This window comes from Leptidea sinapis, chromosome 4, assembly GCF_905404315.1.
Source record: "Leptidea sinapis chromosome 4, ilLepSina1.1, whole genome shotgun sequence".
NCBI classification, from domain to species: Eukaryota; Metazoa; Arthropoda; class Insecta; order Lepidoptera; family Pieridae; genus Leptidea; species Leptidea sinapis.
This window is the reverse complement of record NC_066268.1, coordinates 15,788,024-15,804,473: the sequence shown is the minus strand read 5'-3', so window position 1 is coordinate 15,804,473 and position 16,450 is coordinate 15,788,024. Positions and strand designations below refer to the sequence as shown.

The 16,450-nt window shown below is 33.0% G+C and overlaps 1 protein-coding gene across 1 annotated transcript; it reads right to left on the bottom strand.

Annotated features, from left to right (window-relative positions):
• Positions 1-5,790: 5,790 nt before the first annotated feature.
• LOC126979984 (mannose-P-dolichol utilization defect 1 protein homolog) lies at positions 5,791-7,417 on the bottom strand. Its single transcript, XM_050829598.1, has 4 exons — positions 7,125-7,417; positions 6,853-7,051; positions 6,563-6,767; positions 5,791-6,154 (listed from the first exon to the last, which is right to left on the bottom strand). The coding sequence occupies exons 1-4, from the start codon at positions 7,210-7,212 to the stop codon at positions 5,906-5,908; spliced, it is 741 nt and encodes a 246-aa protein (XP_050685555.1). The 5' UTR covers positions 7,213-7,417; the 3' UTR covers positions 5,791-5,905.
• Between the last annotated feature and the right edge of the window lie 9,033 nt (positions 7,418-16,450).

Genomic DNA, 16,450 nt, shown 5'->3' with positions numbered 1-16,450 from the left:
TAATTAGGCGAAAAGGTCAAATTGTCTTCTAAAAAGCTTGGTGTACCTACTCAGTAAGACTAGACGGTACTTTTTTACTTTTACTTCGACCCAGCGCCTGCAGCTATATAAGGCACAAATTCGGCCTTACATGCAGTACTGTTCTCAACTCATGCCGGGCGCTCCCCAGAACCAAATTCTTCCATTTGAACGCATACAACGAAGAGCGGTTCGAATCATCGTTGATCAAGTCATCTTCGAGTCGCCTTGAGTCTTAAGCGTTGCGTAGAAATTTGGGTTCTCTTCGCTTCTCTTACCGCATGTCACGGGGAGAGCTCAGAGGGGTTGTTCGGGTTGATACCAGCAGCCGTATTCCACCACCAGACATTACATTCATTTCTGGCATTCCACAACCGCTCGCTTCTGTAATAATTTATTTCCACACAAATCCACTCAGAGGAATCATCTGCCGGCTCCTGTATTCCTGCACTGACAGACTATCAAGCCAATCTCACACCTGTTGCGGAAGTCAATGGGCGGTTTGTTTTTTACTTCCCATTCCCACGCGAGTCTATAACCTCTTGTCCTCTAATCTACCTAAAAATTATCCAATAATGGTGTTCTGAAAATACTAAGTGTAGGTAAGTAAAAATTGTGGTCTGTCGAAGAAAACGTTTTGATATAACACTTTCATAGTTGATATATTTTATCTATGGGTGTATTAAGCACGCAATTAAAATGATAAAATTCACCATTGTTAATATGTAGGTAAATACCTATTACATTTGCATATCAAAAACTTTCCAAATATCGTCACGAATAAATAATACACCGTACGTTAACCTTACCTGTATCTGTTAACGTTGTCTTTGGATACAGAAATACTTCAGCAAAAATTAGACTAGGGGACGCAAGCATTTATCACCGGGAGTGTTACGAAGAGCTGTTTGATTGTGGCACATTCGTGTGGCGTTAATCCACAAAGCGGTTTTCAAGGAACTTTTTTCCACGTACAACAATGCTGTGAAATGAGCTTACTTGTGCGGTGTTCCCGGGACGATACGGGTACCTTCTAAAAAAGCGCGTACCGACAAGGTGCTCGGTAACGCTCTTGAGATTCTTCTGGTATTGCAGGAGAAAGTGGGTGGCAGTGATCAATTAACATCAGATGAACCGTACCACAGTAGACATATATCCCGTAGGTACGCTCGTTTGTCCTCTCTTCCATACAAAGAAATCAATGAGAAGAGATAAATTATTTAGTCTAATATGATATATAATATGATTCTCGCTGAGATCCTTTATCACAGAAAAAAGCAATGGATATAATATATTTTCTGCATGTATAGATCATACTCGGTTATACAAATTAATGTGAGAAAATATGAACTGAAAAAACTATAAATTTAAATTTATTATCACATAATTTCCGTGTAGCTTTCACTCTTTAATTCAGCACAAAAAAAATCTGGGTTTGAAACATAAAAAACTAGTCATCAAATACATACATAAATAGCATCATAAACGTGTCTATTAAAGGATGATTATCTGATAGCCCTTTAGCAAATCAACTTTCAGTCATTGTAATATAACCGATAACGACCGAAAATAATATTTCGGAACCATACCAGTGATTAGGTATGTTTATCGTGGCTGACGTCACACTGCGCTTCAACCAATAGCATTGCGTTTCGATGTTTTATATTTCGCGCGTATTTATTGCATTTTTGTTTATTTAATAATTATTATTCCGCTAAAATTTGATAAGAAAAAACAATCTAAGGTAAAATATATTAACTATAATAAAGATTAAAATAATAATATTTCCAACAAAAAAAAATCATTGAGAAATAATTGTTTTAATATATTTTTAATCAACTATCCAAATTATCCTGAACGACTATTATATGCATAATATAATAAAATCGTAAAAATAATAAAATTGTACATTAATTTTTTTAAGGAAAACTCGCTTCCACAAACAATACGGAGGTTAAAAATGTATTTTATAGAATGTGTCTGTAGGTCCGAGCTAAACGAAAACAGCTACTAAATAGATTGCTAATAACATAATATACTACTACTTCGGCTACTTTTTATCACGCTAGGTGCCGGTTCTAAAGTGATTTGGATTTAATAAGTCAAGGTAAACTTTAATGAGAGAAACTAATACCCAAATATAATATTTTTAATCACATAAAATAATTAATTAAACTGGTTATTTAAATGTTAGGTTCCTTGAATTAAATATAATTTGTCTATTAGACTTGGACATGTATTCCATGGTATCTTTTTGGTATATGTAGTGTAAGCGGAAATCAACATATATTTGTATGACAGGTATTGTCAAATTTTAAATGTAGTTAAATTCAATAAACTTAAATACCTTAGTGGTGAAATATAAATATGTTTATTTGGTTTGTTAATTTGTTCACACCTTCTCTTGCTACCAACTGACGCCAATTCTCTTTCATTATCTCGTGTAAGGGATAGCTGAAAAATATTAGCTTTTACATATTTGCGGTGTAAATAAGTATCAATTATCACTAGGTAACTATATTTCCATGATAACGTGTGAATAGCACTAGTAGGTATGTAATTGTTCACGTTCTTGTAAGCCGTTCATATTGCACAAAATACAATATTGCAAATCATGGTTCACTAGGCCTTTAAAAAAAAATTTAGCTAAAAAACAACTAAACAATATGCACTAAAAAGTATAGAAATAATTGCATATTATATCTATTGTTTTGGAATACTGTTTTTGAAGTCAGTTGTTTTTTTTTGGTAATTTTTTATTTTTCCATTTTTATTGAATTTGAACTACACTAACTGGTTAATAATTTGTCTAAATTTGTGTCGATCTACTAAATGTTGCAATGCAGTAATTAACGTAAGCGCATTGCTATATTATTACAGACTGTTAGAAATTCTGCCACAGATCGCACCTTTACTGTAAGTCGTTAAAGAGTTCCATTGATCAACATATTTTACTACGCCAATTACTTGACCATAACGACGTTAAGGTAGGTGGCTTAAATATCCGGATAGCCTAAAAAAGGTTCGGCCTAGTGTCGTTGATGCTAATAATTGAAGAGTTCCGTTATTTTATCATGGATCCCATAAGGAACCCGTAACCAAACTATCTTCAAACTACCTTTTTTTTAAAGGATATCTTTCCAATAAAAAAAGAATTATCGCAATCGGTTGGCGCGATATTGCGTTATTTGTAAATTTGTTGCGCACACTTATAGCAAATTTAAGACTTTTATGGTTTTCTCATGGTTGCCATTGTCAGCTCTGGACCAAATTGCAATGGGACCACACGGGAAGCACCAGCTTTCAAATATAAAAAGAATTATCAAAATCGGTTTACCCAGTCTAAAGATATGAGGTAACAAACATAAAAAACATACCGATGAATTGAGAACCTCCTCCTTTTTTGAAGTCGGTTAAAAAGAGCGACTCTATTGTTTTCATTTCTGACTGTGTTCTTTCATCTGCCCCGTTCTGACGAGCGGGTCTTGTCTGGGGACTTGGCAATAATTGTCCTTAATATTATAAAATTATTCAGAAATATGTTTTTGTTTCATTTTTAACTCATTTACATTGATTACATATTTCCATTGGCTTTAGACTATATAATACTTGAATACTTACATCATTTTATTTCTATTGATAGAACAGCATCTGTCGATTAACTAATTAACAATCAAAATAGGGCTCAAAATAGGGGCTGTCAACCTTAATTTTTTTTTGACGTTTTCATAGCTGTTAACTTTTATACAATGCTATCGTTCGTAGTCATTTTGATTACGGTAGTTTTCTACTTGAGCCGTGCAGCAAAAAGCCCTGTCCGAATTGGAGAAAATCCAGTCCAAATGCTTACGAATCATAACTGGTGCTATGAAATGTTCTCCCGTCAACGCTCTCCAAGTGGAGTGTGTAGACCCACCTCTTCACCTTCGCCGTCAGTACCTAGCCGATAGATTCCTAACCAACGTAATCTAACTTAGCGCACACCCCCTTCTTGATATTCTGTACTCTATGTCTCTAACTATTCAAGCTTCTTTATATTGGTCTCATAAAGATCTGCCTCCGTTCATTAACTCTTATACTAAATTTAAAGCCATCCCAGTTCTCATTTTCCAATCAGCCTTATGTCCACTCTTTGATGTAGAATATCAGTCTCTCATTTTCCAACCTAAAATTTTCTTTTACTTTGGAATTACTAAACACTGCCCTGAAGCCAATAGAAATTAATTAATTCCATTCTATCTTGTGATTGGTCTGATTGGGTGATGTTGTACAGGTATCCAAATTATCCAACAATAGCTGGGTCGGTTCTGCAGTTTGGATCCCTAAGTTCCATATAATTTAAAATTACAAAAAGAATTCTATCTTTACTGACGAATCAATTGCCCTGTCAGAGGCGGTGTCATATGTTGAATCACATAAGATCAACAAGGCTTTAATCCTGTCTGACTCATTAAGCTGCTTGATGGACCTAACAAAAAATTCTTTCAAATCTTCAAACAACTTCACAATCAATTTAAGAACAAATGCATCCCTGTACAGATGTCACATAATGGGAATAGAAGTTGCAATAGTTTGGATACCTAGCCATCTAGGGATAACTGGCAATGAAATTGCGAGACTCATGCGCTAAAGACGCGATTCAGTATGGAACATTAAAATATAATTACTGTTTTCCTCAAGATCTATGTGCTATGTCTAAACCCTTTCTGGTTGATTCATGGAATGTTTTATGGCAAACTACATTACAAACTAAAGGTAAATTCTATAGTTCAATCCAACCCTTTATCCCCTCTAAGCCCTGGTTCTTTCATCAAAAAAAAAAAACAAAATAAACTGTTCACTTCTGTCATCATACAAATTCGCTTGGGATTTGTCTGTTCCCCAGTATTTTTGGCCAAGATCCGGGTAAGGGACCATTGTATATGTGAATGTGGTCTTGAGGAGGGTATTCTTGAACATTTTTTTTTCTATTGCCCTAAATTGTCAATTCCTTTACATGACCAACTACCGAAGGAAATCCCTTGCCCCATTAACATTCCTTTTCTTACTTTATGCCATTACCCTTTCATAAAGATTCTTTACAAATTTATTTCCCGCAATAATATTAAATTGTAATTTCTATCCTGCATACTTTCTACGCTTCTATTAGGCACATACACCCACTTACATTCACACATTTCTCCCTTAAATTTAGATTAGATATTAACAAGGTAGTAGTTAATATTATGGGTGTTTATTACTAACAATACTAACTCTTGTTACCTATTCTTCAGTTCACCAAAAAAAATTCACAGCTATATCAACCAATCATTTCCTTTTAACCAGCTCTTTATATACTTCACTCAGCTAAATTAAAAATCTCTCCACCTTGACATTGGCCAAATTGAGCCATTTATTATAAAAAAAAAGCAAATAAGTTTAAATTACTAAATGTACCATATGTACAGAAGAAGAAGTGCTCATGAGAAGAACATACAAGGTGCTGTGCTCTATCCAATATGTTATGAATCATGTTCAAAGTTATTTTAATCAAATATTTTAATAAAAGTAATAAATAATAAACTCTATAAATAATCATATATTAGATGCATCAACCTTTGCAGCTTCAATTCAATGTTTGTGTAAGGATGCTTCATGAACATGATGGTTGTGATTACTGTCATAATCAGTAACTGCCTCAAACAAACATAGGAAGTGTTATAAAATAGATTTATACTTTGAATGAACCTTGAAATTAGAAAACACTAATAAGAAAAAATGAAATGTCAAAGATTTCTATAAAGATTGTATTTTTGGAGGTACTCATTTTATATCATAATAAAGCCTTCTTTCACTAGTATTATTATGCATATATATACCACACATTTCCATGTTCTAAATGAACATTTTAATTGCGTTTTTTCTTCTTATTCTTATTTTTAGTTGTTTTATCAACATTCCAATACCACAACAGTTGAAAGACTAATGCTCCATTAGCCAGTGTTGACACACAATATGTAAGGATAATGATGAAGTCTCCTGTCTCTTGTATAGAAGTGAATATCCTTGCAATACTGCCACCAAATAGAAGGAAACAAGTCAGTGCAGAGAGCTGTCCAGTACTACCGTTCTTGTAGTTTGTAACTACTTGAATAGTCTAAAAACATAACAATTAATTAATTATTTAACAATATAACATTCATTTGATTTAATTGGAATATGAATTTTTTATACCCTGCTGTATAGTACCTATAATTACTATTTATCATAAAAGTCAATAGGTATGAGTCTAAAACTTATTCTGTGTTATTAATAAATGTGAAGTAAAGTTATTCCAAATTTAAAACATTTTGTCTTTATCTTACCTTTGTCACTACAGAATGATGACAGGGAGAAATATTTAAAACTTGGAGTTGTGTGTTCATTAATAAAACAGATTAACATTATTGACTGTCTATATTAAGACAAATTTATTGAGTGATGTATCAAACAAACTAGCTTACTAGTTAAATGACCTGTATGATATATGTCAGTCTAAACAGTCTTATAAAACAGTAATGAATACCTTTGCTATAAATATGATAGGAACATTCATTGCTTGCATATTCCACAGGATATTGACGGGAGTATATCCACTGACTAATATTGATACAAGTCCTGTGTACATTGCCAAGAATATGCCAGCTTTTGTTGGAGCTCCGCTATAGTTCAATACAAGAGCTGCTATGGTTGCAGTCTGAATTGCAAGGAATGTGCCATCTCCCCACGCACTGAAATAACAAAAATATATGAGTTAATACAATATGTTAATAGAAATAAGTAATAAATACTAATATTATATTATTAAATATTTACCTGAAGGGAAATTTCATAATATAACTATAAGAAAAGTTAGCAGTAATTGCAAATAATTCTAGAAAAACTCCAAATATGTTGATTCCCTCTGCACTTTTATTCCCAAGAATTTTCAATATTTGAGGTACTTTTACAAGTATGGAGCCTGCTATTATACCGATTCCAAGTCCTTTGCTTAATGTACTTTTAAAACATAATTCTAAAAGTTAGAGCCATATTATATAAAGTTTTTACACATCTTTTATTCAAACAGACACATTTTAATAACTCACCATCAAAAAAATTGTACTTGACAAAATATTCATCATAACACTGTTGTGTTAATACAGAAAGTAGCAGACTCTTAAATATTTCAGCCATAATAATTAGTCTTTTAAAACATCAAAATAGGTGAAAAATAAAATTTATAAAAATAATATAAGAACAAGACGAATGTAGAATTATTGTACACTTCGCAACTCGCAAGTAGATAAATAATCACACTAAATAATATCAAGTTAGACGTTAAACATTATTCTTAATATTGTAATTATCTATAATAAAAATAAATAATGAGTGCATTGGGCAAAGAAATAAAATTTAAATTGCTTTCAAATTTCAGAAACAGTGTTACCAAGTCTTTTAAAATTTTCTCCCTAGTATTTTAGCACTAGCTAAAGTCAAATATAATATTTTAAATCGCATAATTTTGATAAGGGTAAATTATTACAATGTTAATAATATAATGATAACACTTGACACGTTCTAAGTCTAGAAATTTTGCTATAAAAATTCTACTTAGTCCACAGCATAGATGAAATGTTATTAGAAACACTCTTTTTAGGAAATTGGAAGCTCACTCTAGACGAATTGGACAGACGTCTCGCATTCTTAAAGTAGAATCCACAAAGTAGTACACTTAAATTGGCCGCACATTTTGATGGTGCCGTAGATATCTCTCGACAATAGAAAATAGGACCTAGGTCTTACGGTGGGAACAATGGACATTTGGAAAAGAATGAACATAAAGTGCATGGATATAGAATATTTACTGTTAAAAACAGTATCCAATGAAAATTGTCATATTTTAGAAAAAAATCAAGAGTTTATTTCGTGCAGTTTGATTAAGTATATAATACGTTTTGTTTTTAAATGTTTTGTGTATTTTATATCCCTGTATATTTCTATTCATTGCATTAAAACTTCATTCTTTCATGTTCATTAAGCCACACTCTCGAGCAATTGCCAATTCCGTGGCCATCTGGAGGGCAAAGCCAAACTGGCTTCAAAGAAACTGGGCGTCATAAATAGAGCACGGCAATACTTCAAGCCGGCCCACATTCTAGCGCTCTACAAAGCGCAGGTTCGGCCTCACATGGAGTATTGCTGTCATCTCTGGTCTGGCGCACCCCAGTATCAGCTCGATCCATTTGACCGCGTGCAACGCAGAGCAGCTCGAATTGTCGGGGACCCAGTACTCTGTGAACGGCTGGATCACTTGGCGTTGCGTAGAGACGTCGCTTCATTGTGTGTCTTCTACCGCATTTATCACGGGGAGTGTTCCGAAGAGCTGTTCAACCTGATTCCTGCCGCCGAATTTCACCTTCGCACGACACGCCACAAGTTACGATATCATCCCCACCATCTGGATGTGTGGCGGTCCTCCACAGTGCGGTTTTCAAGGAGCTTTCTTCCTCGTACCACGAAGCTGTGGAATGAGCTTCCTTGTGCGGTGTTTCCGGGACGATACGACATGGGTACCTTCAAGAAAAGCGCGTACACCTTCCTTAGAGGCCGGCAACGCTCTTGTGATTCCTCTGGTGTTGCAGGAGAGTGTGGGCGGCGGTGATCACTTAACACCAGGTGACCCGTGCGCTCGTTTGTCCTCCTATTCCATAAAAAAAAAAAAAAAAAAAAAAAAAAAAAAAAAAAAACTCCCGGTACTAGATGTCCGTCTTAAAAGTACAGCGCAGACGCCGACTAAATCTTAGCGATGCAATTTCATATTCCTAAATTGGAAACAAGTTAGGATAAAGTATGGTCGGGGCTTCTTAGCTCAATAAATTTGATAGGATTTGTTGTAACACTGATTTCCCACAGATTGAATAATGTAATGAGCTCTTTAGCAAAAGCAACTGTTGTAGTTTTCTTCACATTCATTTCTTCAAAGTCTGTGTGTACATAATATTATGCGTACTCACACAAAAAGTTATTCTTCTATGCCGTAACTTTAATTAAAGAAGGTAATACAACTAATGAAGATATTATTATACCGCATAATTGAATTAAATAACGTTTATTAAAATTTCATTTAATTATTATTGTACAATTGGAAAGAAATGATTTTTTGGTATTCATATAGTATAATTTATTTAATTTTCTTCCATTGTTCAGTATACATATTAGTTACAAGATGCTTATGGCAAGGGACTAGTCGATGAACAACTAACGCCAGGATGTCAGTGAACGCGCTAATCGTAAAAATTCACTCTGATTAATTTTCCTCGACGCGCCAAAAGAAGCAATACTTCAAAAATATATGAAGGGCTGGCTCTCATAGTGTAAACTACCTGCTAAATATAAACCCCCTTAAATGACCATGCCTGTTATTTACCCCTTAAATGACCATGCCTGTTATTTACCCCCTAAATTTTGGAGGAAAACCCATAAGTTGGTAACACACTCAGAAACAATCCAGAGAAATTCGTAAATGCTAAAACTGAAAACTCACACCGAGTCACGCATCGAAATGTCCACGTAAATAATGTCTGCCAACCATTGCTGTCAACTGTCAAGTTTGTTTGACAAAAGAACGAACAATACAAAACAGCCCCATTTCCTATTTTAATGTCCAAGTAGCAGATTGTCATAGGCTAGTAAATTATAAACTAATGGCTACATAAAAGTTTCAGATTGCTTTTTACAATCACTTCACCGCTATATTTAATTACAATATGACATAACTGGCAGATCAGTCTGGTAACCTTGCAGGCAAGTTCTCTTTGACGAATTTAAAATATTAAAAAAAAATGTTTCATAAAAATGAAATAACGTAACACAAGCTTATTGGCTTTTAATGAAAATTTTATTTAATATTTCTAAATAGCACTTCTACCACTATTTTCACAGTAAAATCAATTATCACTAAATTCCTTATATTCCGCTTTCGTGTAACAACATTTGAGAATGTCAACTAATCAATTGTTAAGAGCCTTTCATATTTTTGTGCATAAGTCAAAGAGGAGAGGAGCCTATTCGAGGATTTTGGGATTTATTCGAGTGCGGCAGAATAACATAAGTTGCACTTTATGAAGTACTCCCACTGTCCACACCTAGGGTCTAACGTGTAGTGACACATTGGTCAGGAAACTACACCACTATGGTATTAGGGGTGTTGCCTTAGATTTTAACTCGTCCTACTTGAGTGATAGAGAACAAAGAGTTGACCAGAATGGAAAGCGTTCCCCAGGGTTAGCGGTTAATTTGGATGCGCCACAAGGCTCAATACTTGGACCATTTTTATTCTTAGTATACATAAATGATCTACACCATTTTGTGAGGGACGATCATGAGGTTGTGTTGTTTGCAGATGACGTCACTTTTATTTAAACTTAAGCGACAATAAAACGTTTTCGACGATGTAAACAATGCAATCTCGAAGGTAGTAAAGTGGTTTAATATTGATAATCTTCTACTTAATGAGAAGAAAACAAAGTGTGTTAGATTTATACTACCAAATGTGAAACAAGTAAGAGCTAATATTATAATTAAAAAAGAATTAGCTCTCGTGGACACCACTGTATTTCTAGGTATAACCCTCGATAAAATGCTTTAATGGGGCCCTCACATTGATACATTATCGAAGCAGCTCAGTTCTGCAGCATACGCAGTCAAAAAGATCCGCCTTTATACAGATGTAGCCACAGCTAGGCTAGTCTATTTATATATCAGCTACTTTCACAGCATTATGTCTTATAGTATACTGCTGTTGGGAAGTGCTGCAGATATTTACACCATCTTTGTGCTGCAGAAGAGGGCTGTTCGTGCAATTTACAATATGGGTACCAAAGATTCACTCCATGAAAAATTTAAAGAGATAAATATAATGACGGTCACTTGTCAATATATTTATGAAAATCTGATGTGTTAGTTAATATTCCTGTGCACACAGGAATATTAACTTGTTTAAGAAAAATAGCGATAGTCAAAAGTTTAATACTAGGAATAAAGATAAGCTCGTTGTTACCACTAAAAGGCTCCATAAAGTTGATAAATCCTTTAGGGCAATGTTTACGCTTTTATAACAATCTCCCAAGTGATATGCTAAAGCTTACTATAAAATAACGGATTACTTAGATGATAAAAATCACGTTTAAAATGAAATTAGGTATTATTTATTTGTCTCATTATTATTTAGCTTCGTATTAAAACAAAAAAGTAAAAAAATAATGTGTCTAAAGTCGTAGGCGTTGAAACTTCAACAGTAATTTTAGTTAATAAACAACTTATAGTGTTTGAAAATGGCAAAACTGTTCCCACACTGGTAGGTACATTGATAGTAGTAGTAGTTACTAAAAAAATCAATATATTCATATATTGAACAGTTCTAAAAATTCAGTAGTTTTTTCAAAATATCCAAATTTTATGCGCTCGTTTTCGTTATAAATTATTATTAACTATACCGGTGTGTGTGTGTGTGTGCCCGAGCGCAATAGCTCACAGAACACTTACCAGTAGCTCCTCACTGTTCTCTATAGCGTGTTTCACTTTCGCACATTGTATTGGATGGGAGAGCATACATTTTAGCCACGAGCTCGAACCGTCCGCGTCGACTAATGTACCCTTAAATTGTAGTCTGAGAAAAAGTGACTACGAGCAAGACGTCGCGTTCACCTGATGATTAAGTTTTGTTTTACTGTGGCCTAGATTAAAATTTTTGCTGTTTTAAATATCTGCATTGCTATATTTTTTATGTAATTAAACCTATCTTTAGTTACTTTCTAGATTGATTGATCTTTAAGACTATTTTGTGATTTAGAAACTTTATAGACTGATTAAAAATAGAAGCTATAACTAATTATTATATCTATTTTAAACTAATAAATAGATTCAAGTAATAAAACAAGTTTTATTGATTTTTAAATACTTGTGATTCAGGGGTCCAATTGGGAGTCAATTTGATCCATTGTAACCCGAACCCTGATTCTTTGTAACCCGTGCATGGGCCACATTGGGTCAATTCCCTGCACTAGAAAAAACTATCATATAAAGGATACTTACTAGGGTGAGACGTATTTATCGTCACAGGTATTAAAATATCACCGGTTGTCACTGTGACAAGATATCAAAAATAACAGTGACAAGTATTAGGAGTATTTTGTAACAACTAGTATTTTATAACACCTAGTATTTTAGTAACGACTGTTATTTGAGTAACACCTGTTATTGAACAAGTATTTGATAACAACTAGTATTTTAGTAACAACCGTTACTGAACAAGTATTTAATAACAGCTAGTATTTTAGTAGCAACTGATATTTGAGTAATACCTGTTATTGAACAAATAATTAGGAGTATTTATTAGGTATTTTTTTAACAGTATTTTGATACAGCTATAATTGTGTGATTTGTAGGTCTGTTATATTATTTCTAATTCAATAGGTAATAAAATAGTTATGGTTCAACTATTTTTTTTAAAACATGTGGGATAAGAAAAACCCTGTTTACTGAATATTTTTCTTTTAGACACATTTGTAAATAATAGATACATCACTTTCATAGATTTATTTAACATACTATTGTTAAGATAAGATAGGTAGGTACCTAATTAAAATATTGAAGTAAATTTCAAATGGAAGACCCTGTCTCTGATATCATTTTTCGTAATCGTATTTATTCACAGTTATATTGTGCAGGAAAATACGGCTCACCTCTTCGAAAGAAAAAACCTATATTGGTAATTTGATAGTACCTACTGAATAATATATTTTTATGATGTTTATTTCTACTTTATTGTTGAATTATTCGTATGATAAGGGCACATTTTAATTGTGTACTAGGTAAGGATCACTGTTTAAGCATACCTATGCTTAAACAGTGATCCTTGTATTATAGTATTGAAACATAATGAATACGAAAGTATAATGATTATTTTTATTACATCAAAACTATAAAAATAATTAATAGGTCTATACAGCTTTACCTAAACAGAACTTTTGAAATTCGAAGTTACCTCAAGAGAAAGTACTATGTAATACGTATAGATGGCGCTAACAAGTAACACCAAACAACGAAAAATGAGCGAAACGAGGAGTATTCCTCACTACGGTAGCTAGTATATTATCACAGATAGTATTAAAATAACAGCTAGTATTTTGTAACAGGTATTTGTCGCTGTTACGTATTAGAGAAATTTAATAATAAAAATTTTATTAACCTGGTGCACCAAAATATTCAGGGCTTGTCTGGGAAACACTTGGAAATGGAGTTGTTTTTAAATAATAATGATATGTATTGATGTACTTTGCTTAACAGTTACTATTGATGTATTTTGTTTAACAGAACATTGGTTAAAAAGTCATCAGCTTGTTTAATTTTGGCAAACACCAGGTTGCTAGTTCGTTCAACAGACAAAATGCAATACACGGAGGCTCTCTAATACTGATGATTCATAACAGTTTAAAATATAAAGAACGTTCTGATATTGTGAGCCTGTCAGTTGAATAAACTATTGAGATAGCCTGTATAGAGCTTGAGCAGCTTGTTGTAATGAGTGTATACAGACCACCAGCTGCATCATATTACATTTTTGAAAAAATTATGGATGAAGTTTTATTTAAAATTAGTAATAAAAATATTCTTGTTTGTGGAGATTTTAATGTCAATTTATTAGTTGAATCCGGCCTGAGCACTAAGTTAATATCCCTATTTCGATGCTATAATCTATTAAATTTATTTTTAGAGCCAACTAGAATTACAGTGACTACATCAACCTGTCTTGATAATATATTTACCAATATTGTTCCACAGTCAAAGTCAATTATAAATAAATTAGAATCAGACTGTGGCCTACTAACCACTTTTAATTTAAATTATAGTAAACCTAAGTACAGTGTTAAATATGTACCTGTGAACACTAGTCGCCTAAATAATTTTAGATCAAATACTTTAATGAAGTTACCTAATTTAAATTATTATGAGGACCCAAATGAACTATATGATTCTGTTATTGATGTTATCAAAGGTGAATATAATGTTATATTTAAGCCAAAGTATATACAGAGAAATAATTCATTGTCTTGTGATTGGGCAACAGTGGGAATTCATATTAGCAGGAGGAAAATATACTCACTTTATGAGGAAAAATTGTATAATCACTCAGAAAGATTTGCTAACTATGTAAAAAATTATTCAAAGATATTTAAACGCTCATGTACCTTAGCAAAATCAATGTATATAAGTAATAAAATTAAAAATAGTTCAGATAAAATAAAATCAACATGGCAAGTAATAAACAGTGAGACTGGAAGAAACAAACCTCGCAACTTAAATTTTAGTTTAAAAAATAAATGATAAAATCTTGGATACAGACCAAGATGTTGCGGATGCTTTTGAAAGATTTTTTGCTGATATTCCAGTTTCCACCACCAAGGCCCTAAAGTTAAACCAAAAACACAACTTCATTCAGAGGTCTGTGTATACGGTTTTATAATAAGGTCCCTATTGACATTTAGAACTTACCTTTAAATGAATATAAATCAGTGCTAAAGAAAAAGTTGTATACAAAAGGGTACTATAAAATATCTGAATATAAAGAACCCTTGGGACTGAGCTGCTGGGCTGTTACATGTCTGTCTTAGTTTGATAAATGTCATTATAGTTATATAATTTAAATATTAATATTGTTTCTGTTGTTTAATCAATTTTAATAATCATTATCATGAGTTATGTAATTTGAAACAAAATTGTAAGTAGAGGCATTTAGTAAGTATTGCATAATATGTAGATGAACTTGAATTGTTTTGTTATTCGGTACATTTCTCGTGGCAGGTATCGTCATGCTCGCTTAAATGCCTCTGCTTGTGGCGGCGACGTGGGGCGGGTCGTTCCCTTCCCTAAAATGTGGTCGAGGGAGGCGATGGCTGGTCCATGCGTCATGCTCGTGAACGGGTGCTACTCGTGGGGGCTGGATGATCTTGTTACCGGGAGGTCTGCTTGATGTGTTTTTTTATTATTATTATTTCGTTTAAAGTTATTATATATTTTATTTTATGAAATGCTCACATAATGCCTCTGTTTATTTACGGTATGTGTGGATTGATGCATCTACTATACTCAATAACTCTTGTGTTTATGAGTATTAATTTACTTTTTTTGACTTACTCATGTAAGCCTTTCAGTCTGTGACTTTTGAGTATTTTTGTTGCGTCACTTTGCATATATTGTAATTGAAATGATTTGTAAAACAACTAAAATGTAAATCTTGACTTAAAAGAGTGGCGAAGAGTTTCTTGCTACTTCTTCTCATTAGCTCAACCCTTTACGAAGTAGCGGTAAATTCAATAAGAAACAATATTTATATATTTTATTTGACATTCATAAGTGTCATTTTTGTGACCTACATGAATAAAGTATTTTGAAGTTGAACTTTTGAGTCACAGTCACCGTCATACCTAGTATTGCATTTTGCCTAGTACGTCTCAACTCTAATACTTACCTATAAAATAGGCATTTTAAGCACGTATCCCAAAGATTAGAAATGCCTTAGCATATTACAACAAAAACCTTGGTCAATAAAGAAGAAAAACAATCCAAAACATCAGTACAAAAAAAAATGATCCACTGATACCCATGTCCCCTACCTGATCGGCATACTACGCTTGTATGGAAAAATGACTGTCTCACTCAACCTTAAGATCAGATTCATAACACACTGTGAGGTTACCTATATTATATCCTCAAACCCCCTTATTCATAATAGTCTGCTAACTTAAAGCATTGCTAATTCGCACTCTGTCTTCTTCTATTGACCTAAGTCAAAATGAGAAAAACACTCCTTAGCTTGGCTGTTTAAAGATAGCGGACCATTATGAATAAGGGGGTAACTGTCTAACAAATAGGGGAATAACATAAATTTAAGCACAATAGAAATTACGATATTACACTTTTTGGACTGACACGATTTTTACAAGTTAAATTTTTCTCTGGTATATTTTTTTTATTATTTACGGAAAAACATGTTTAAATAAAACTCACATTTATATGTATCATATAATACAAAATAAAAACCTTTGATGTATGCTGTATTGTTCTTATTTAAATTAAAACTGTTTGTAGTATAACCAGCTTGTGTAATCAACATTTACAAGAGTCACGTTGTTAGGTTGGTACTAGACTACTGACAGAAAAAAATACCTCTTTGTAATATCACAACAACAAGTGTGCCAAAATTAAAGTGAATGTAAAATATTTATTTTAGTAAATTTACATGATAATTATTATACAGTATATCCTGTCACCAGTATAGAAGCTGTTAGTGGGGTGAATACGGTGAAATTTATGGTTAAATCATTATTTATTACAGTGGGAGAAAACCAGGGGGGTCCCTGGTTTTCTCCCA

Excerpts from the sequence above, each read along its gene's own strand:
- LOC126979984 (XM_050829598.1), bottom strand. The coding sequence starts at position 7,212 with ATGGCTGAAATATTTAAGAGTCTGCTACTTTCTGTATTAACACAACAG. Across the intron at positions 6,768-6,852 it reads ATTATGAAATTTCCCTTCAG|TGCGTGGGGAGATGGCACAT; the intron begins GTAAATATTTAA and ends TTGTTATTTCAG. Across the intron at positions 6,155-6,562 it reads CTATCATATTTATAGCAAAG|ACTATTCAAGTAGTTACAAA; the intron begins GTATTCATTACT and ends TTATGTTTTTAG.